The sequence below is a fragment of the Antennarius striatus genome, chromosome 15 (genome assembly GCF_040054535.1).
Source record: "Antennarius striatus isolate MH-2024 chromosome 15, ASM4005453v1, whole genome shotgun sequence".
Lineage (NCBI taxonomy): Eukaryota > Metazoa > Chordata > Actinopteri > Lophiiformes > Antennariidae > Antennarius > Antennarius striatus.
The window spans coordinates 18939462-18962311 of NC_090790.1; the positions used below are offsets into that span (position 1 = coordinate 18939462).

General features: G+C 47.5%; 1 protein-coding gene across 1 annotated transcript in view; it reads left to right on the plus strand.

Annotated features, from left to right (window-relative positions):
* The window catches only part of dym (dymeclin), a 30578-nt gene extending 7728 nt beyond the window's left edge, over nt 1-22850 (plus strand). Inside the window, exons 9-17 of the mRNA XM_068334847.1 lie at nt 925-1110; nt 1184-1362; nt 2442-2567; nt 3340-3453; nt 3539-3633; nt 5377-5476; nt 13882-14064; nt 16441-16554; nt 21268-22850. Coding sequence (XP_068190948.1) covers nt 925-1110; nt 1184-1362; nt 2442-2567; nt 3340-3453; nt 3539-3633; nt 5377-5476; nt 13882-14064; nt 16441-16554; nt 21268-21417 — 1247 coding nt within the window. The 3' untranslated portion in view covers nt 21418-22850. The remainder of the gene's footprint in view (nt 1-924; nt 1111-1183; nt 1363-2441; nt 2568-3339; nt 3454-3538; nt 3634-5376; nt 5477-13881; nt 14065-16440; nt 16555-21267) is intronic.

Below are 22850 nucleotides of genomic sequence, written 5' to 3' on the forward strand. Positions count from 1 at the left end.
ATGTGCCAGAGATCAGGAAACGTGGCGGCCAGACTGGACAGACCGGCGATGAGAGGATCGAGGCACCGGCACAGCATGGCCTCGAGATTGTGATGGGATGAAAGGAGGCTCAGAGCCACCAGTCGTTTCCCTCTCGAGGGCTTCTTCTTACCCTAAAAACATTCATATCAGTGTAAACACACAACTGTTGAAGGCCGTATGATGACATCACCCGAGGCGTGTCGTAACGCATTTCTCACCTCCACAAACTCTTATGAAGTCATAAGAATCTCTTGGTAGAGGGACAGAGCGATCGGATGGATTCGGCGGCGCAGGATGAGCGACCCGCCAGCAGATTTCCGTCCGGTCTTCCATCCCTCACCACTAGGTGGCAGCACACACACTCATCTTCTTCAAACCCAGCCTTCTGACTGGTGTTGACCTGCAGCACATTTGCGCCATTTCTCAAGTGCTGAGTTCACGGACTCATTATGGCTAGACGGGCCGGAGCCAGAGGCCGTCGGCCGCGTACGTCGCCTGTTTCTCATGCTTTAGTGCTTCGTTGTCTGTGTGTTAGGAAATTCGGCTCCTTCTAATCCCCCAAACAAGAAAAACGAACTCTGCTCCAGCTGGCTGGTTGTTCCAGCTTCTTTGTTCTGTGGCGCCGTCTATGTTGTTTCAAATTTCAGGTGCCACCAGCCGTCTCGTGTGACTCCATTGTGCCTGTTCTGACCTTGATTGCATCGGTCTGGCTTCGCATATTGTGCGTTTATTTCCCTATGAAGCGGAAATCAGTAATATGTCAGAAGCTACAGAGTTTGTGAGACGACTTTAGTGCTTTTCATGAGCGGCCTGATGTTACCACATCAACCACAACAGGAAAACACATAATAAGTAGATGTAACACTCGTTTGTCTATTTCTAAGTCGGTGTGTGTGTCTCCAGGTGGGCTGTGGAGCGTCTTCACATTGGGTGGATCTGGCAGCAAAGCCGGGGTAGACCAGGAACACAACCCATTACCTTTATCCAATCAGAGCCTTCTGTTACTGCTGGTCCTGGCCAATCTGACGGACGGCCCCGACTGGCCCAACCCCTACCGGCAGGCGATCACCTCTTTCAGGAACACGCAAGGTGATGCTTTTGGCCGGTTCGTCGTTCAATATCGAGTAATATCAGAGTAATAGAGTACTCCTCCTCCCCGCAGACACGTCGTCGCTGTCGGTGGAGCAGCCGCACACCTTCCAGATCAACTTCAACAGTCTGTACACGGCGCTGTGCGAGCAGCAGCGCTCCGACCAGGCCACGCTGCTGCTCTACACCCTCCTCCACCAGAACGCCAACATGAGGACCTACATGCTCTCCAGGACCGACATGGAGAATCTGGTGAGGAGGCATTTGTGGGTAAATTCTCCACCCATGGCGTCCCTTCATCTCCCACCAGTAAACAGCGAGGATGAATGCGGTGGCAGATGTCCACGTTTGACGGCGCCAATTATTCTTTAGAGCAGAGACGAAGGAGGCATCGGGTGAATGAAAATCAGTGTGTGTGTGTGTGATAGACCAACACACGTCCGACTGCACGTTGGAAAACATAACTATTCAATTCAGTAGCGAGAAAATAAAGTGTAATAAATACACAGCAGTAAACAATTTTTTTAAAAATTAGAATTTAAAAAAATGTTTTTTGTTTTTAAAAATTTATAAAAAAAATTTAAAAATACAGCAGTAAACGAATAAAAAACATTTAAAACATTTTTTTAACAATATAAAAAAATACACAGTCAACGAATCATCAAACCTCCAGTATTAACGGCAGACACACTTCATTTAGTCGGATTTTGAAACTGCAGGTCAATTTAATTCATTAGGTCTGATGTCAGTGTGACATTTCTGTAATATTCCCTATTTATAGCAGCTATTATAAAATATCATTAGCAGATGTAGGCAGAGCTTACATTGTGGGGGGGCAGTAATGACTCCAGCCACTTTCTCTGCTGAGCATTAATGCACTGCTGCATAGCAGCATAATGAGATAAGGCTACTCACTATGTTAGCTGCGTTAGCTCCGACAGCAGATTCTCTTGTGTCGGTGGTGATATTATTTCTGGGGGTCGGTTGATAAGACGCAGCTACAAAAAAAAAAAAACTCCCCAGAAAGAAATCCAGACTTTTACAGATTGATTCTTCCAATTTGAACCCAGGAATAAAACTTTAACAGCGCTCTGTGAGAAGGCCGACACCCCACTGAAGCTCCTGCTTCCAAAAGAAAACCCTGTCTAGACGTTTACGCTCGTGTCTAACATGCGCTAATTTTATCTTTTACACAACCGTACACACACAGCAGCAGCAGCGGCGGCGGATCCACGCCGTCAGAAAGCTCCTAATAAGGATTTAATGAGCATCACTTCTGTGACAACACCTCCGCACACGCTCAGCCTCTTCCTCCTCCTCCTCTGCCTCAGGTGCTGCCCATCCTAGAGATCCTGTATCACGTGGAGGACAGGAACTCTCATCACGTCTACATGGCCCTCATTATTCTGCTCATCCTCACAGAGGACGACACCTTCAATCGCTCCATACACGAGGTGGTGGGTAGATGCTCACGCACATCGTCCACGCTGCAGGTTCTGCACTGCGATAATCATTTCCTCTGCAGAGAAGGAAACTGAAACATGCAGAAACTGATTTAGATGCTTATTGTGCTGCAGAGCCAGATCAATGTTTGATGCAGATATCAGGTTGATTTTTCCTACAGATCAATACATTGATTCACATATAAGCATAGATCCTCCAGATTCAGGAGGATCTCAGCTGCTGCACCTCATCAAATGGAACCGATTTTTAATGATGTAGATCAGGGGGGGTCAAACTCATGTCCACCGAGGGCCACATCAGCGTAGGGGCTGTCCTCAAAGGGCCAGATGTAACTAATAAATGTAACTACTCCTTAATTTTAAATAACTCTGAATTTTCTACTTATTCAAGTTACAAACATTACAGTTACACAGAAAAAATGTTTGTTTCTCTGTTCTAACATAAATCTTTTTAAACCCACAGAACTCCATCAATCAAGGATCAAACTATCAATGAGTAAAGAAAAATAACATCAGACACAAGTTAGGACATTAACTTTGTTCAAAATAGCTTTGTCAAAGTTAAAATGGGCTGAATTACAGCATTGTGGGAAATGTAGTTTTTGGTCAAAGCACACTTTTGACCTCATTTTTAGACACTGACCTTTCATGCTCTCGCGGGCCACATAAAATGTGGAGGGCCACATTCGGCCCCCGGGCCTTGAGTTTGACACATGTGCTGTAGATATTTCCAGAGGTTCTGACGCTTCTCTCCTTTCCACCTCAGGTGCTGAAGAACATCTCCTGGTACACCGAGAGGTCACTGACGGAGATCTCCCTGGGGAGTCTCCTCATCCTGGTGGTGATCCGCACCATCCAGTTCAACATGACGCGGACTCGGGTCAGTGTTCACATTCACAAAAAACACACCGAGTCAGTTCAATCGCCCCATGGAGATGATTTTGTGACGTCTGTGCCTCTTCCAGGATAAATACCTTCACACCAACTGTCTGGCCGCTCTCGCCAACATGTCGGCGCAGTTTCGATGTCTCCACCAGTACGCCGCCCAGCGCATCATCAGGTGAGGACGGACGCGGATGGAGCGGACAGGAGATTCTTTTTTTTCGGTCCTTGTAGTTTCAAGTAGACAATAGTTCTGGTATTTCTTTCTCCGCCCGCGTGGCAATTAAAACTGCATTTTTAATTCATTTCACAGAGAAACGAGAGCTTGACTTTTTATATTTACCTGTCCTCCTGCGGAGGATGAAATACTGCTTAAAAAAAGATTATATATCAGAAGATGAGCACATATTTGGATCGAACTAATAAAGGAATCATTAACAGATAAAAGTAGGGGCTTTGTGGCCGATTCGGAGGATTAAATACCTGGAAAAATCCACAGCGACGCCTGAAACACACTCCGCCGCTCCGGCTGGTTTGAAGGGTCTCATCTGGCAGCGTCAGACGTCAGCGGTCGTTCGTCTCCAAACCAAACGGGGACAGACGGTTTTCCACTGAGGCTCCGACGTGAATCTCATTTCCTAATTTATTTACTTTGATTTAAATTTGCTGCAAATTGAATTTATCTTTTTCACAAAACGGATTTTATGAAAGATTTATCCCCTCGTGTTGAAGCCGGCGCTCGTTGTTCGAAGGCAGCGTTCTGTCAGCCTCATCACGACCCCCGACCTCCGCCGCCTGCTCTCAGCAGTGTGTGTGATGAACGTTTCGTAACCCGAACAGAGGATCTAAACCACACAAACACCAACCCCTGTCTGCACCGTGGAGTCACAGGAAGGACACACACACACACACACACTTGTGTTTGATTCAGTAGACACTCCCTCTGTGAGTTCACGTCTATCCTGGTGAGCAACCGACTCCTGTCTGGTGATGATGACGAGGACGGTGGCGGTGACTACACAATGAGGCCCAACTGGCGGGAAAAGATGACCGGGAGCGCTTCCTGAGAATCCTTGGTGCTGTTTTCTTTCCAGGAAGTAGATGCTGAACTTCCTGCTTCCTCCCCCTCTCGTGTGTCCTTGCACGTCTGCGTTCACACAGTTCACTACTGCTGCTCTTCGTCGTTCAGTCAACACTTTTCTCCAGATTTGAAAGTTTCCACAACTCATAATAAATTCTGGAAAAAGTTTGTTTGGTCTGGACGACTTTTTAACAACACAAATATTTAGAACAAATGGTTCACCTTCAAGAAGCGATGTGTGTTCCTGCTGATGACTAATCAAATATCAGATGACTCGTCTGTTTATTTCTTGCCCGTCCACTGATTTGTTTTAGCTGCAGTCCAAAGTTAACAGGATTTTTTTTTTTGTTTTTGTTCACGCGTCGTTGGAGTGGATTAATTCTTTTTGACTCATCCTCACAATGGTTTACACCAAAGTCAAGTTTGTTCTTACATGAGAATAGAATTGTCAGGAGATACCGACCGCCTTCACGTCTTCCGTGTGTGTCGTTAATATCACACCTTCGTCTGACATCGTGTGTGTTTTCATTGCTGACAGATGACAGGTGTAGCTCTGAGGCGTTAGCGTTTGACTTTGCTGAGCTTTTCCCTGTCATTGAATTTAATTTATACCCCAATTTGGCCCTCGACTGGCTGACAAATTAAACATTTAGCGCCCCGGGGGCGAGAGAGAAGACGAGACGAGAAAGACGTTTACGACGTCGTCGTGAACGCATCGGGTCAATAATTATGATAAAGTAATAAATTAGAAACAGGATTAGCAGACTGTGTGTGTGTGTGTGTGTGTGTGTGTGTGTGTGTGTGTCGTTCACTCGTCTCTTTTCTTTCTCCCTTTTGCAGTTTGTTTGCTCTGCTTTCCAAAAAGCACAACAAGGTTCTGGAGCAGGCGACCCAGTCCCTGAGAGGCAGGCGGGGGGACAGCAGCGCCCTGCCCGACTACGTGAGTATTAACACACACACGGTGAACGCAGCATCAAGTCTACCTGGAAGTGACCCCGGGTGCGATCAGCCGCCTGTCTCATCACATTTGTACGCTCCCCGGGGCCCCGGAGTCGTACCCTGAACCCGACCATAAATGCCCCCAGGTGTTTGAACAGTAAATGCGGCGGCCGTCCGATGAGGCGTCTGAACGCTGACATGAACAGGAAGAGGCAGACGCTCGTACAAACATAGAAAATGCAATTATCCATCTGTGTTTTGATGTTTCCTCGCTCGGGGGGGGCTCGTTTTAATGCTCTGTTTTATTCATGCTCTACACGTATGAGTGGAAACGGAAGGGAAGAGCAGGAGACGGATGAACGTCTCTGTTCAAGGTAGACGTTCAAGCACAGACTTTGTGTTCTAAAGTCTTCTCAAACGACGGCGCTCTGACTGCTTTGTTTGAATCTCGTCGACTCGCTCGAGGACACGGCAGATTTTTCAAAGAGATAATTTCATGGGAATTTTTTACAAGGATTTTTTTTTTTTTTTTTTTCCCAGCCTCGTGTCTTGACATCCCCCGTCTGGGTCATAGACGTGAAGACGGGAGCTGGTGGACGTTTGATACAGCTCCTTAGCCTTGAGCTTAGACTATACTAACTCCACATGACGCCGGTTCCCATGTCGACTGTTGACGGCGAGCGGAAAACGCTCTTTTGTGTCGACGTCCTCAGACGTGAACGGAGTCGCTTTCTTTTTTTAAAGCGTGTTTTATTTCTAAGATATCAGAGAAAAACTAGTCTGGTCGGAATCTTATTTTTACCCTCTGGAATCAGTTTGACTCCCCCCATGTCGTGTAAACTCTCCTGTTTCAAGGTTTCGTAATGTTGACCCCCGACGATCAAAAAGAGAGTCTGATGGCGTCGCTGGCCTCCTCTTCCTCCTCCTTCTCCTCCTCCTGCAGAGGCGTAATTGAAAACAGTCTGCTGCGCGATTATCCGCTATAAACTGTCACCCCAACTTGGGAAGGGAGGAAGTTTAAGCAACTGAAGAGATTAAAAAAAAGGACGTGGGGAGAGAAGAACAATAGAAAAAGGAGGAGGAGGACAGGAGGTGACCTTGGGGGGGTTGGGGGGGTACGTTGGTGATGGGATCTGGAGTTGATATTTGAGAGCTGATGTTTGTTTAATGTGGGATCGGCCCGCTCTCTTCATGAGGAAGAGGAGGATGCGAAGCAGCGGAAGCTCAGAGCTGTGGGTTAAAGACTCCTCCTTCCTGTGATGTCTGCCTGTGCCCCCCCACCCCCCCCACCCCCACAAACACACCCTCGTCCTCGCATGTGTTGGAGCTGCTGTGTCTGGTTAGTATCAAAGCAGAAGGAGTGAAGGGTTAGGGCCCCTTCGGCCCCCGAGGGAGGTGGGGGGCGGGGGGGGGGGGGGCGGCGGCCAGAGGCTCCGACTCCAACCAGGGCAGCTCTCGAGGGGTGGGGGGGGCACGCTTGCTCTCTGCACCTCTGATTGCAGATGTTTTTTTCTTGGCCTTTGAAAAATGTGCAGTGACATGCACTGAACACACACACACACACACACACACACACACATGAAAAGGAAGTGTGTGCTGTGTTGCACGGCGTTGCGTCGTGTCACTGTTTATGCTCCCAGGCGGTGGCACTGCTAATGTTACTTCTGTGCCTCTTAGTCTGTTTACTGTTGCACATTTCTGGGAAGAGACTACACACACACACACACACACACACACACACACACACGGAGCCAGAAGCATGTTGGACCACCCTGTCTATGTGTTTATGCGCGCCGGTTGAGTCACAATCTATGATCTGATGCTAATAGCAGGGCAGACGCACGCTTTAGCTTCGTAACGTCGTTCCTCTTGTTTAGGGAAGAAGTCGAGTCGTGGGATTTATTTATAGTAAACAACATGTTTACCTTTATTATCAGGTCCTCCTGGAATGTAACACGTTTTTATTGATATAGTCTTTTGGAAAATCCAGTTTAACATCAGTTTGGCTCCTGGTTTATTGACTTTGATTTTATTCTCTTTATCCCCAATCATGAGCGAAACAAAGTTTCCACAAAACTTTCCACAACCAAGTGCTTTTTTTTTTTTACTTTTGTTTTTAGTTTCCGTTTCCATGCTGACAGTTTGGACCCATTCAAACTGGTAGCTGGCTTCATTTCCTGGACAAGCATCACAAATACTAATCAATACTTGCAACAAACCTGTTACTGCAGTGGTTCCTTTTTTGGTGTTTGGAACTTAAATTGTATTTTTGTTGTTTCCGTGGTTACAAGTTGAATTTAAAGCTCAGACTGAGTGGGATTCGTGTCAGAGGAGAGTTTCAGGGGCATAAATCAACAAGTATTGAATATTTCTTTGTGAAACCTTCAACTCTGATCTCATGTGTTCTGGAGACGCGTAATTTGATGGAATTGCTGAACTTTTTCATTTTTAAAAACAACTTTTTTTCAGGCGTTTCATCGACAAAGGGAGTCAACATTAAAAACTTCTTTCCGACTTTATTTTTTTCCACCAGTTACAGTTTTGCTTTTTAAATCCACGTCCAGCTGTTGACTCAAACAGACTCGGCTAGTAAATATAGTGATAGAATAAATACGTTTTACAAACGAGAACATGTAGCTTCTAAAAGCTAACTGAGTGTTTCAGTAAAAGTCGTGGTCCTGTGGTCTCATCTCATGCGACGGGAAGACGTCTGCCATCATGTGCGTTTTCCCTCGATGGAGGTGATTGATTGAAGTCGAGAGCGACGCTATCTTGTCATATTTTTCCCTGGTTTTTAGATGTAGAGCGAATCACCAGACACACCGCTATGGAACCTGAGGTAATAACACGGTCCTCCGTCTTTTCAGTAACATCCCAGAAACCGGATTGACGTTTAATTCCGTTTAACTTGAATGTGAGCGACTCAAACTCTGATAACTTGTCATAAAACCACTTGAATCCGAGCTGGTTTCACTGGTTTTAGCGGTTGACGGTGCCTTTGGACCAGTTTGGGCGATGATGTCACACGTCAATGTTAGCAACTCCCCAGTAAATAAATAAAGTCGTGGTTTTTCACCTGATGGTAATAAACCCAAATCAAGGCCTCTCCAGTCTTTGGTGGTTTTGTTGTAAAAGGTTAACCCTGAATAAAGACTTTTATAACCAGGCGGCGCTTTTGCAAAAGAGACACAGACTTATGACACTCGTATATTTCCTGACGTGAAGTCTGTCTGCTTGTGTTCCTCTCATTAAGGCGGCGGCCTGCTGAGCCGCCCGGCCATCCCTTTGGTCTCCTCCGTTCTCCCCCACTGGGCGAAGACGCGGCGAGGCTCAGCTGCAGGTTTAGCTCTCAGCCCGCCTCTCTTAGCTTCTCTCCTCGTCGTTCTGCGTTTATTCTCAGGCAGTGGGAGAGCCGCCTCAGCAGGCAACAGGTGCTCCGGGGGTCCTAATGATCGTGTTCTTCCGAACGGTAATTGGGGCGGCCCCGCTGAGCTTCGCTCTTCTTTTCTTTTTTTTCTTTTTTTTGATTGAGGCACAGCGAGGTGGCAGACAAATTAGCACCTGCCCACCGATCTGAGCCGGTTTGCAGCCGTTGGCGTCATCCTCTTCCATCCTTTTCATCATCATCGCATCGGCGTGACTGGATCCGAACTGCGACCACAATCGGTCCCTGCAGTCGTGACTTTTTGCCTCATTTTTGTGCAACAATGGAGGTTTTGTGTGTCTGCGAGGCGACACGAGGCTGAGCCCGGGGGCAGGCCGCTCTCAGAACGTTGTAATTATGACACCGTGGAGCCATAATGCAGGTCAGACAATCGACCTACTTAAAATAAAATAAAAAACCTCCCAGAAGTCCTCCTCTTCCTCATTTCTGGAACCTCTTATCGCATCAGGATTTTGAAAAAAAGCGGAAACATTCTTTTTCCTCCCCGAAACTCTTTGTTTTCTGACGCCGAGAGGAATAATCGACGCCGGCGGGCGCGGCTTTCGCCTCTTCACTCGCCTCTCTGTGTATCCATCTGTGTTTATTTGCAGGCCCGTGTGTTTGTCGCTTCTCTTTCTTAATATGTCTGCTTCGCCCGCCCCGCGACAGCCTGCAGCGAGCAGCGGGGCCAGCCAGGGAATCACTAAGCTATTGGTTTAATGATGCCAGCTCCTACTTTACAGGGATTTAGTTGTCTGTATCTCTAAACACCCTCCCCACACACACACACACACACACACGAATCGTGGAAAACGCCACCGCCCGCGGCCGTCCTTCCCCGTCACTCATTTCACCTGCAGGCTATAATTTCCCTCGTCAGACTGATAGCAAAGGTCAAGCGCGCTCGCAGACGTGACGCATTCGCTGCACAATCTTTAAAGTGCGAGCAGCAAAAAAATCAGACAGATGGAAAAGCTTACACACACACACACACACACACTTCCTGTAAGGGTTGTGTAAATGGTGAAACAAGTCAAACGGGGTTGGATCATTGAGACTTAATTACATAGCTGTTCGTCTGAGGCCTGTGTTTTCCTGGGTGGAGAGAAAACATTAAATAGCAGCATGAGCGGGTTGTGACTAAATGACAATGCAGGATGCTGGAAAAATAGCACATGACTGGAAGAGACGGAGAAAGGAAGGGCTGTAATGGCTTCACGCCGTCACATAAAACCGTGTCAGGAGTTTTTTTCTGTCTAGCGGCCGCATTTTTGGGAGGAAAAAAACGAACGCGAGAGAGAGAGAGAGAAAACGGATCGGGAGGAGCCGGCGTATTTAAAATCCCGTCTGGGTTTCAAGTAGAGCACGGACCTCTTAATCTCATCCACTTGACAAACACACACACACACACACACACACACACACACAGGCAGACGTCTAGCTAGCCTATTTTCATGTGACCTGAATTCTCTAGCGTGGTTTTTTTTTTTTCCCCTGCCAGGCTAATCTAATTAAGACGGGTGCAGAGCTGGAGAACAAACACTCGGCATCCCTCACTCCCACTCTTTCTCCTCTTTTTTTTTGTCTCTTTTTAATCACTTTCTCTCACAACCCCCCCTCCACCTCCACTTCTATCTTCTTCTGCGCCTCCATTTCTGTCGCTTTCTTCCTCCTCCTTCCTCCCACTCAGTCGTCTCCCCGTATCTGTCCCTGCCTTCTGTCTAATTATGGCCTGCCAGAGCAAAAAAGAGGAGCAGGTCTAAGCCAGGCGGCGCAGTCGAGCTCAGAGAGAGCCGTTCCCTGCTTCCAGATCATGCATAATCAATCCTCGCCTCTTCAAGTCTTCCCGTTAAAGCTCCATCCAAGAAGGAAATCAGCGTTATCGCGCCCGATTGTCGTTCCAGAATCACACAGCAGAATCTAGAAGCTAATCTCCTCTTTCTAAATTCAGGTGGTAGCCGTGTGCGCGTGCACGTCGCGTTACACGCGTGCAAAAGTAGGCTACGAGGGGAAGAGACGGGAAGGAAGGGGGGGAGGAAAAAAAAAAAAGCCCACACAGCACGCAAAATTATTTATAAGATAAGGGCTTGTTTCCGAAGCAGGGCACAGAAAATGGAATATAAATTGCTGCAACATGCAGTCATGTTACAGATGGTTGGTCCAGATTGGAGCTGGAATCTCATCTCCAATCAGCTTCCCCCTCTGCAGACTCACCGAGACGTGGTGGTGGGGCTGAGGCGGGTCCTGCTGGTAATCAGCAAATTCTTGGTCATCAAAAGGGGTCGTCACCAAAAACGGAGAACCCATCAGGAAACTGAAGCCTGAAGGATTTTATTTCGGGCTTGAAGAATTTTTTCCTGATTTATAGTAAATATATTTCCTGACAGACGCTCAGGAGTCGGGATCAGTCTTTCCTCCCACGGTGGAAACCCTCGGTGTCATCCTTGTGTAGTTCTTCTGTCGTTGCGATGACACACACACACACACGATGTTTAATTTAATGTATGTTTTCAGTGTCAGGACATGTCCCAGTTCCCCACTGGTCTCCTGTCACACTTCCATACTGGGAACTCCTGGATAGGACGCTGCTATCATTAATATTTGTCAAGCCGGTGTTTACACTACAGTGACAGGCATGCTAATGATGTAAGGACAGCTCTTACCCCCCCATGCTGTTTCCCACAGCATCACACTTCACCGCATCCTTCTTCTCCTTCCTCTTATCATGCCACTGTTGTGTAACCGTCCTCTCGCTCCTGTCACCCAGATCTCCGTGGCGATCGCGGTAATGCGTTAAGCTATTTGTGTGAAAGTATGTGAGCAGGATACCAGAGGAGAACCGGCATCCTCCTGAGTCCTGTGAGCAGGAAACGTCCCAGGAAGTGAAGTTCTGTTCAGACTCGCTCCAGTGCTCCGCACTGGGAGGCCGCGCTAGATTTACATCGTTAGAGACAATCGTCCTCTATTTGAAATCTGATAACCGAGCAGCTCTGTTCGTCCGAAAAGGTCAAAATGAATAAAAATAAGACTATCACAGGTAGTCCTCAACATACGAACACAAGGGGTTCGTAAGTTGAATTGTTTGTGAGTTATTTATTAAATTTCAACATATTACCATTTGAGGTCATTACTACTCTAAATACTAAAGTTTTAGTCCCTAAGACTGACCAGAAACAATTACAGGACGTAAAAATTACAGAATAAATAAAACCGGTTCAGGTCGTTTGGAGTTCAGTCGTTCTGATTGTCGGTTTTCAAGAAAAATATAAATAGAAATCAAGTTTTTCATTTGTCATACCATTTACCACAAATCTTGGACTCTTAAAATCCCTAGAAAACCTTTAAAATCTCAGAATAAAACCATGTAGTCACATTAAAATGCGTAAAATTAAGTCAAACATTCCTAAGTTGAGGACTACCTGTACAGGTTTATTCTCAAACCCGGCATCCATGTAAAACCTTTCTCCCTCCGTTCCTTGGTGTCCATGTTCCCGCTAATCGCACTGACCCAGGATCAGGACTGAAGCGGGTCAGGGAGTCTCTAGCGCTGAACGGACTGAAGCTGATCTGCTCTCGGTGTTCTTGACTCCTTCCTTTCTCTTCTGCATTTTTGTCTCTGCTTCTTCTTGACGTAGAAAACCCCCACAGGGTTAGCTCCCAGCAGCTTGCTGAAATGAACGATATCATAAAGGTTATAAATCAGTGTGGATCGGGATTCCTGTCACGCTGCCCCCTTCCTGCCTGGAGGGTCTAAAGCGGTGGAGGTGTTTTTTTAGATTGCTTTTGGAACCTTATCTATAAAACCATCAGCGTGTGATTCTGCGAAGCTTTTGCCCCACAGTCGTCACACCACAGGAAATCAATGCAAATTGCATTCATTTCTTCCTGTTCTTTTTTTTTTTTTTAATCTCTTTAAAGATGATTCATTTTCCCACACTTTACCGTTTCCTTTCTGTGTCACCACGGAGCAAGACATGTGGGACGTTATCTGGCATCTGTCTGTCTCTGCTGAGAAACTGTTTGAGTCCAGTAAATAAAGAACAATGTCTGATAGCATCTCTGTTCCTCCACCAATACACTAGATTGTCTGATTCTATTACCGCCTGCTCACATTTTCATGTTCGAAGTGATTTCATGGAACGACCAAAAGTCCTAAAGTGGAAACAGACGACACACACACACTCTTCCCCTTTACAAGTTGTATTAATGTTGGCACAAACACAACAGCCTGAGTTCCTTATTCATTCATTTAGCTGCAATGGAGACACGAGAGCGATTAAAGATGGAGCCCGACTACGGAGGCGGAGGTTTTGGTTTCAAACTGTGAATGGGAAGTTCACGGCGAATAGACCTAAACCCTGATGGTCTCGTTATTTTACAGTCGTGACTCGTTGCAGCGACATTTACTCTGTAAAGAAGACGACGTCCATCTGTTCGGACGTCTTCACCTCCTCACTTCCTGCTGGAGGTAACCAATCGGGCCTCGTTCTGAACGACAGACATACATGAGGTGTTCCAGTTTGGATTTGATTTATACTGTTAGATGCAGGAATTCTGAAAAAGAACAAATGTGTTTTGATTTTTTCTCCATAGATACTCAAAAGTTAAATTTAAACCACCGTGAACGTCTCTAGCGTCGCCGGTCATCGTTTAAGGCTCTTCTTGGTCTGTTTAATTTCTGTATAACTGAGGTTGAGCCCCCCCCAACCTCCCAAGCCGTCACCTGTCAGTCGTCTTCGCCACGGGAGGAAACGTACTACGACACCACCTGATCTGTGGCTCACAAGGTCACCCATCTGTCACCCCCCCCCCCACCAGACCCGGGCTGACAACCTGGAAACATCTTTCATTCCTCCTTTCTTCCACCTCTCTATTTCAACCCCCCCCCCCCTACTGATCCATCAAGCAATTATTTAAAAAAAAAAACCATGAAACCAACACAGCGGCAAACCCATTAACCTTTACATCCCTCCCCCCCCCAGGCCCAGGACCTGAATGTGATCGAGGAGGTGATCCGAATGATGCTGGAAATCATCAACTCCTGCTTGAGCAACTCTCTCCACCACAACCCCAACCTGGTGTACGCGCTGCTCTACAAGAGGGAGCTGTTCGAGCAGTTCAGGACGCACCCCTCCTTCCAGGACATCATGCAGAACCTGGACACGGTCAGTCCGTCCGCCGGCTTCAACCGTAGAGCGATTTGTAGAGATTATTTCACCAGATCGCGCAGATTTCCCAACCAATTGCAAAGTTAATTTCACCTACAGGAAGTAGTGCATCCCTGGGATGCGCTTCGAGAAAAATTTGTGCATCCCAAAAGTTTAAACAGAATATAGGAGCGTACGCAAGTACTGAAGTTTGCCAAGAGTACTAAAACTAAAACTGAATTTAAATGATTTGATTAATAACGACATAACTGAGTAAAAAGAGAAAACATAGTTCACACACACATTTCTTTAATATCTGTAGTAATTATCGCTTTTTATGCAAGAAAGCACTCATTGTCACTTGCTTTTTCTCCACCTTTTGCATCTTTTTCGAAGACATGAAGATAATCATTCAATCAAACTTTATTTGTAAAAAAATTTGATCACATCAGCAGACATTTCAAAGCTCTTTAACAGACAGAGAAACCCAACAGGACTCTCTCTGGAGGGTCCAACTAACTCCTCGCTCTCACTGCAGCGTGTAAAACGAGCAGACGTCGATTTTGAAAAGGCAGAATCACGCAGGTGAGTCTCGTGGCGAGACACTCGCGCAAGATCTAAACATAATGGCGATTTCTGGGTTGGAAATTTAAGTGGAGGAATGGAAAAATTGTAGATATTTTTGTTGAATGTCAGTACATTCAACAAAAATATCCTTGTCAAAAAAAAAAAAAAAATGTGCGGCAAGGACACACGCAAACGAGAACGCTGCGATGGAGGAAGTTTCAAGAAGCCGGGACGGCGAAGGAAAGGAAGCTCCTCGTTAGCGCGCCGCTGCAGCGGGACGGCGCGGCGCGCCGAGAGCTCAGCGAGCTTAAGGAGTATTGATGAATTAATCAGTCGCCTCGTGTCTCCCAGTCAAATATTCATTGAGTGTTTGGTGGATGGTGAGAGAAAACTGTCATTCACAGCTTGTGCAGCGGAGAAAAGGGAGGCTTTGATGTCTTTAAAGTGGGGGGGTGGGGGGTTGCAGCGTCGCCACAGGCAGTGCTGGTATCCATAAGTATGAGGGAAGCATGCAGTAGAGAATCCCTCAGTTAAATCGCTCCCTCCTCCCTCCCCAAGGCCATCCTCTGAACCCTTCCCCGTGCCTGCGAGGAGGAGCCGCGGGACGAAGAGCTGCCGCGCTCCTCCTCGTAAATTAACCCCGTACGGGGGAGGCCTTCAGAGTTCCGCAGACATTGGTGCACGCCGTGTTTGAATTCTCTGAGACTCGAACATCGCCTGCAGATGCTTTTTTTACTTTTTCACCCCCCCCCCCACTGTTGGTTTGACAAAAAGAAAGCATTAGAAAGAATCTAATATACCCAGAGTTATTTTTAATTATCAAAATATCAGATGTGTATCCTGGGAGAAACGTAGCAGCACCATGGAAACGCTGTTTTTTTCCTTGATCTCTTTTTTTTGCTTGGGATTTGAACCCAGAAGGCATCGGATAATTTGAGCTCCGTCCGATGGTGCGTGTTATCTGAAAAAAAAAAATAAAATACTGCATGCATGTATTTTGTGAGTCTGTAGCCTGCAGGCGTGAGCAGAATCCCTGCATCCTATATAAACAGAGTAAATGCAGTTTTATGGCTTCATCAGCTCTTATCCTCTTATTTGCTCTGATGATCAATCAGTATTATAAGACGCTCATTATTCCTGCATAATCTGGACGCATGTAAACAGTAACTTACTGTTGCCATGAGATACGAGACAGAAATAGTTCTTGAATGCTGCTGCAGAAAATAACCGCAAATGAAAACTGGTTTATTTGTGGTTTATTAGATAAACAGGAGTGTGTGTTGTCAGTAAGTTGTGTTATTGTGTCAGCGTTCGCAGAGCTGGAGCGCTGTGTGTGTGTGTGTGTGTGTGTGTGTGTGTGTGTGTGTGTGTGTGTGTGTGTGTGTGTGTGTGTGTGTCCCATGATGCCACTCGGTTGCGTCTTTGATCTCCACGTTGCCCTCAAGTGTCGTCATACGCAGGGTGTGGCTGCTGCAGTGTGTGTGTGTGTGTGTGTGTGTGTGTGCGGAGCCGGGATGGGGAGTCGGACCTCTGAGACGACAGTACATCCTGTAGATTTAAAAACAGTAGGGAGTCAAATCAAATAGAGTCTAAAGTATTTATGACACACACACACACGCACACACACACACACACACACACACACACACAGGTGATCCGGGTGAGTCGTTCTCTTCCTGGATTAGAGGAAGACCCTCGGGAGTCTTCCTCTCACACTAAATTAACAGTAAAAACCCGGCATCGCCGTTTTTTCCCGCATCGTGACACAAACCCCTCCCCTTCTGTCCCGTTCTGCTCTCTGATTGGTCAATTCTCTCCCGCCTTCAGGTGATCAGCTTCTTCAGTCATCGTCTGGAACAGGCTGGGAGTGACCTGTCGGTGGAGAGGGTTCAGGAGGTCATCATGAAGGGCGCCCAGGCCCTGCCCACCGACAGACTGAAGGTGACACACACACACACACACACACACACACACACACACACACACACACACACACACACACACCAGAAATACGAGTCTGTCCATCGGACACGGAGGTGCTCATCCTGTCAGGTGTGCTGGATCTCAGTGGGGGCAGGAGAAGAATGGAAGATTTAGTTTTCAAAGGGGGGGGTTAGGTGTGGGTGTGGGTGTGGGGGGGTCGGGGGTTGGTGTGGGGGGCCCTGGGACGTGAGACAAAAGGCTGGAGCCCATGTCTCATTAGCATTAATGGCCGTCCTCGTCCTGCTGCTGTCCCGCCGCGTCCCAACATGAAATGACATGTCAAGGAGATGAGGGTTGGGGCAGGGTGGGAGTGGGATGGGGGGGCACTTCGTCATGGGCACACGAGATTGGCGGGAGGGGGGGGGGGACATCAATTTTGCAGCGCGCCTCCTGACGCTCCTGGCGGGTTGGCTAACCCCGGCCCTTGCCGGCTCTCCTCCATTAATCAGCAGAGGAATACGTGAGCAGCCCCCCCCCACACCCAAACCCCCCCGCCCCCATCCCGCCGCGCTCCTCGTCGGCGCTCCGGCTCTTAATTGCGTGTTTCATCATTTGTTTCATGTTCCCGACTCGGCGGCCGACTGCGAGGCATTTGTCATGCCAGCCGATGTGGAACAGAGACGCCGCCTGACCGAAGGCGTGTCCCCCCCACCCCCCCGTGACACATGGGGGGGGTGACCCTAGAACGCCTGTAGCACCCTCACACCTGTGTGTGCGTGCGTCCCATTCATCGTTCTTCTTTGTGCCGCCAATCCAACAGGAAGTCCCGAAGCGAAGAGAATATTGACCCGCCTCTGTTTGGCTTGAACCGACTGTCTTCAGTTGGTTTTTCTTGGGGGGGGGGGGGGGGGGGGGGCTGAAGGAGCTCCGCCATCAGCAGATCCAGACGTCTGTTTGTTGAGTCGGAGACTCGGAGGCGTTTATTCAAAGACCTGGTCATGCAAATGAGGGACGGGCTGAAAGAAAGGCACCTAGAGCCGGGGGGGTAAACACCCCAGGAGACAGTCACCACCACCCCCCCCCTTCAACCGTCGCTGCTCATCCTTTACATATGTGTGTGTGTGGTCTCAGGGTGTGAACCTGGGCGGCGTGTGGAACCCGTCCCTCAGCCTGACCAACTGACATCTGCCCCGCAGCCTTCAGACTCTCTGGCTCCAGGTGGGGGGGGGGGGGTCAGTACCTGAGTCCTTAGGTGTTACGGCTGCTCATCACTCCACTCCCAACAGAGACGTCTCCGTGGCGACAAAATTGAAAAGTCAGGGCATCAAGCGAAGTCACCAGAGCCGACCCAGAACCAACGGGACATAGCGTCTGTGTGTGTGTGTGTGTGTGTGTGTGTGTGTGTGTGTGTGTGTGTGTGTGTGTGTGTGTGTGTGTGTTATTATTTGCTCCCTCGCTGCATTCTTCCCTGTCTGGCCCGGCTCTGACAGCCGTGCAGAGGAGGGACGGGAACACGGCGTTCTGGGCTGGAGATATGAGCCCAGCCAGTCAGTCTGTGTTCAGGGCGAGGGCCCCGACCCACCCGGACCCATAACTAACTGATATGAGGCCGGGCCAAGTGGGCCCCAGCCAGCCAGACTGAGAACATAACAGAGGGAGGGGGGGTGGGGGGGGTGAGAGGAAACCACAGCATGGAGATAATATTCGGAATGGGATGTGTCATGTGGAGATGCTCATTCCTCACCAGAATGCTTTGGGGTGTATCGGGAAGTTTTTCTTGTGATATCAGCCCCCAATACTCCCAGGAGAACTTGGGGTGTGGGGGGGCTTGGAAACAAGGACCAATCAGCCTGAGTTCTGTTGGGTTATCAGGTTCCAGTTAGTCCCGCTTCTCTTCCTGTAAGCAGAACAACAGAAGCATTGAATTCATTTGTGTGCGACTGGTTTCATACTGGGAGGTGTGTTTGTCGGTTAACAAAGCCTAGTTAGCTTTTCCCGCTCTATACCCAGGCTTTATGTGAAGCTAAGCTAACAATCACCAATTTTGGACTAAATTTGATCCGATCAGACTCGAACAAGACTCGACACGAACGCTCCGCCTTCATCAACGGAAGCAGCGGCGTCGACAAACTCGACTGAGAAAAGACCTTTTGTGCTTTGGTTGTTTGCGCTGCATTCAGGGTCATGAGGACAATCCAGTTGCGGCTCCGTGGATCGTCGTTTCAGACGTCTGCAAACAAATGGGGGAATCTTAAGATTCCACGTCTGAGCGTCCGTTGATGAACCGCAGAAGTATTTGCTTACTGATTAATGCTTCATTTATCTTCATGCTGTAATTAGCGGAGCTGTGTGTTTCATTTACGGTGCCGATTATAACGGGACATTAATCATCCCGACTGTTTGTTGGGTTGATGAATTCAGAGAGCTGCTTAAAACCAGCAAAATAATGGAATCTCAAAAACATAATTAAAGCTGGAAGCAAAATAATTCAAACCCCACCATGCATCTGGGTTTTGGTGAAATACACAATTTGCTGCTTGCAGGGACCAGATTAAACACGAACATCCGAATTAGATCAATATTACCTAGTTTTTGTCAAATACACGTAGTTCTCAAATTACGAATGTGCACGGCCGTGTCTGACAATCGTCCTGCAGTTCCGCTTTCTGCCACAACCCCCTTGGGGGCAGCACCAATCAGCAACAAGAAGGGGAGATGTTTGTTGTTGTCTCTGTTAGCGTCTCAGAGCGTCAGGCTTCCTACCTTGGATACTTGTACTGCCTGTTTACCGTGGGTCAGAGAGGACTGCAGACGTTAAATCCAGTGAAATGTCGGAAACTTGATTATTTTTCCGACGTATAATCAGAAAGTAACTCACAACGACCTGAACCTGTATTTTATTTATTTTGTGTTGTTGTTGTTCCTGTAATTGTTTCTGGTCAGCCTGAGGGAATAGAACTTTAGTATTTAGAGAAGTAATGACATTTAAATGACCTCAAATGGTGATTATAGATTCAAATGTAATGACTTACAAACAATTCAACTTACAGACCATTTGTGTTCATATGTTGAGGACTATCTGTTTTACACAACTTGCTAGGTTCACTGACTCCACTGGTGTGGGGTTTTCTTCCCTGATCAGCTGCCTGTTGGTTTGTGAGGTTTATTCCAACTAACTAGTAAATAGTGTCTTTAACTAATGAGTCTGATTAAATCATTTTCCCGTTTCATCTGCTGATGAGTCAAAGTGAGCCGCTCACTATCAGTGTGAACTTTTGATGAGTCGGTTCGGCTGATAACAGCCTCTGCATTGTGTGGGAGCATCACAATGGCGGTGTGTGCCGGCCGGCCTCAGTGGCCTGGCATATGGCCTGTGACCCCCCCTCCCCCCGGCCGGTGTCATTATGATCCGGGGCGCCGTGAATAGAGGCGGCCGCCGCTCAATAGACCCGTCTGGGATCAGCGCATAAAGGCGCTCAGCGTCCGTCTGTCGCCGCCGGCTGATGATTGGCTGCGTGTGTGCGTCTACCTGCCTGCATGTGGAGACGGGGTCATAATGAGGAAGCCTGGATTCTTCATCCTCCTCCTCCTCTTCCTCCGACTACCTGCTGGCAGGAAAAAAGACGTACCAACCGTGAACGACCGTGGATCAATCATGTTGATTATCAGTTTGATATCAGTGTGTCTGAAAAGAGTTTGGGCTCTTTATTGATAATATTGAATATAATTTCTGGATGAATGTATGGGTATGGGTCAACTACGGCCCAAGGGCCATGCACGGCCCACGAGGGTTCGTAATCTGGCCCGCCATAGATGTTCAATTAAATGTTTAATTTTGTGAAATTAATGCATTTGTAAAATAACACTCCATCCATCTGCCCCCCTCCCCCCCCCCGTCCAAACGTTTGCCCATTCTGATGTATAAGAATCAGATCCATTGATAATAAATATCAATTAATTCACCAATTTGTGACTCCCCCCCCCGAAACCCAAAAATTCAGAATCACAGAGACCGATGCTCGTGTGTGTGTGTGTGTGTGTGTGTGTGTGTGTGTGTGTGTGTGTGTGTGTGTGTGTGTGCTCATGCAGTATAAACTTGATAACCTCTCTCCAGCTCAGTGACTGTTTTGTCCGTTGATGTAAAAACAAGCTGACGCTTGAGGGTCTATTGGCCATCACCAAGTAATCAGATTACTCAGCACTTCTCTGCAGGTCTAAACAAAAAAAAAAAGGTCACAGCGGCTGACGGAGCGCTCGGTGTGGGACCGCAGCCGTACGCCAGCTCCCGTCGTGTTTGTGTACCGGCGCAGGTAAATAAACGCTCGCAGGCGACCGTCCAATCACCCCTGGGGTCAGGAAGTGTCACGAGCGCGTCAGCCGGCCCTTTAAGAGGTCACAGGGTCACCTGTCCAACAAGTAGGTGTAAGCAACAGGGGGAATTACATCTCCAGCTACTGTAGCTGACAGATGCCCCCCCCCAATACCACATTGCCAACTCCCCCCACCCCCCGACAGGCGGCTGAACACTTCATAAATATTAGAAAAGGCGGCGTAATCTTTATCTTCCACCTGCAGCTTCAGCGGGAAAACAGGATGATTAACGTGCAAATCCAACAACAAATTGTAGTTAAATGTCTTCCTGGGGAGGGATTTTTTTTTGGTGGGGGGGGTGTACACATGTCAGGTTGTTCACTCTACTCCAACATCTTCTCTGTGTGTGTGTGTGAGCAGAAGTTCCCGGAGCTGAAGTTCAAGTACGTGGAGGAGGAGCAGCCCGAGGACTTCTTCATCCCCTACGTCTGGTCGCTGGTCTTCAACTCGGGCGTCGGCCTCCACTGGAGCCCCCACGGCATCGAGCTGTTCAGCATGGACTCCGGCTGAACCCCCGCCCCCACCCCCTCCTCCATCAAGACTGACGCCGTGTGTGTGTGTTTAGGGGTGTGTGTTTGGGTGTGTGCTCTTTCTACTATGTGCACGCTGCTTTGGAAGTGCCTCAACCCTGTACAGAACGGTGTTTCCTTCTCTTTTCACGCAGCTCAGCCTCCGTTTCGATCGCGTCACAAACCCTTTGCTTCTAAACTGCGGCGGCGGCGCCCCCCCCCCCCTCCTGAAGGGAAACCCGTTTCACATTTGAGCTGCATCACCGAGTTACTTCTTTACTTCCTGCGAGGAGCTCAGGAACACCAACCATGGACAATCCTTCACATTTCTTTTTCTTTTTTTTTGCGTTTAAAGGTCAAATAAAAACACACCTGAGTGTCGCTGTCAGGTGGACGTTGGTTCACAGATGCACTGAGTTCTAAACCTAACATCCAAGTTTCATTAAAAAAAAAAAAAAAAAGTTTTAAGTGTCGGTAAATGAGCATTTTATTTTGAATATCGCTGTTTTTCTGAGGTGCAAGGGTTTTGTGAAAACAGACATTCCTGTTTTATGGCATGTTCTTTGGCCACCTTCAATAAACACAAGAGTATAGTTTCATTAATGCTTGATTTAATATTAGCTATGCTAATATTAGCAGTCAACGTTTCTTTGGATTCCTTGCTGCTTCAGGCCTTTTTTTTTTTTTTAATCTCCTCGTTCAGATACTCCTGACGGTAACCCAAGGCAACGACTTAAAACAGGACATCATAAACCTCCGGCCCTGTTCTGTTGCCTCTTTATTTGCATGTTGTGTGAAATATTTATTTTCATATGTCGTTTTATTTTAATCCATCTCCTCTCGTAAGGTAGCTGTGAGCAGCGATGCTACTGAAAGGATCGCAGCGGTACGAAGCTTCCATATTTCCCAGCTGGGAAAATAGCTTTATATTATTATTATATATAATGTGAGAAAAGCTGTGGTTGTAAAAATAGGAGTTTAATTAAATCTAAGTGTCACATGCTTTTTAAATGAAGCACACAAATATTTATCTGGTTTTATGGCTCTCTGGTTTAACCTACTTTTTTTTTTATGTCTCCCTGGTAACCGATTTCAACCGTCTATAAAAACAGGACATGATGTAGGATGAGAAGATGAAGATCATCCCAACTTACAACCAGGCTGTTAGCTTAGCGTAGCTCGACGGAAGCTCCCCGATGTGAGTTTAAAAGTGGAGTTCACAGCGAGGTCACCAGGGAACGAACACGCGAACAAACCATAAATCAAACTTGAATCTGTTAGCTTTGGAGGATTCCCGCGCTAGGCTAACCCAACTGTTGGCTCCTGTTGACGCGGGCGTGTTGATCTGCTCGCCCGTCTTTCAGCAGGACTGTGGCGAGGTCTGTTTCCTTGTTCGGGAGCTCTCATTAATAAAACAAGGACATTTTGAGAACA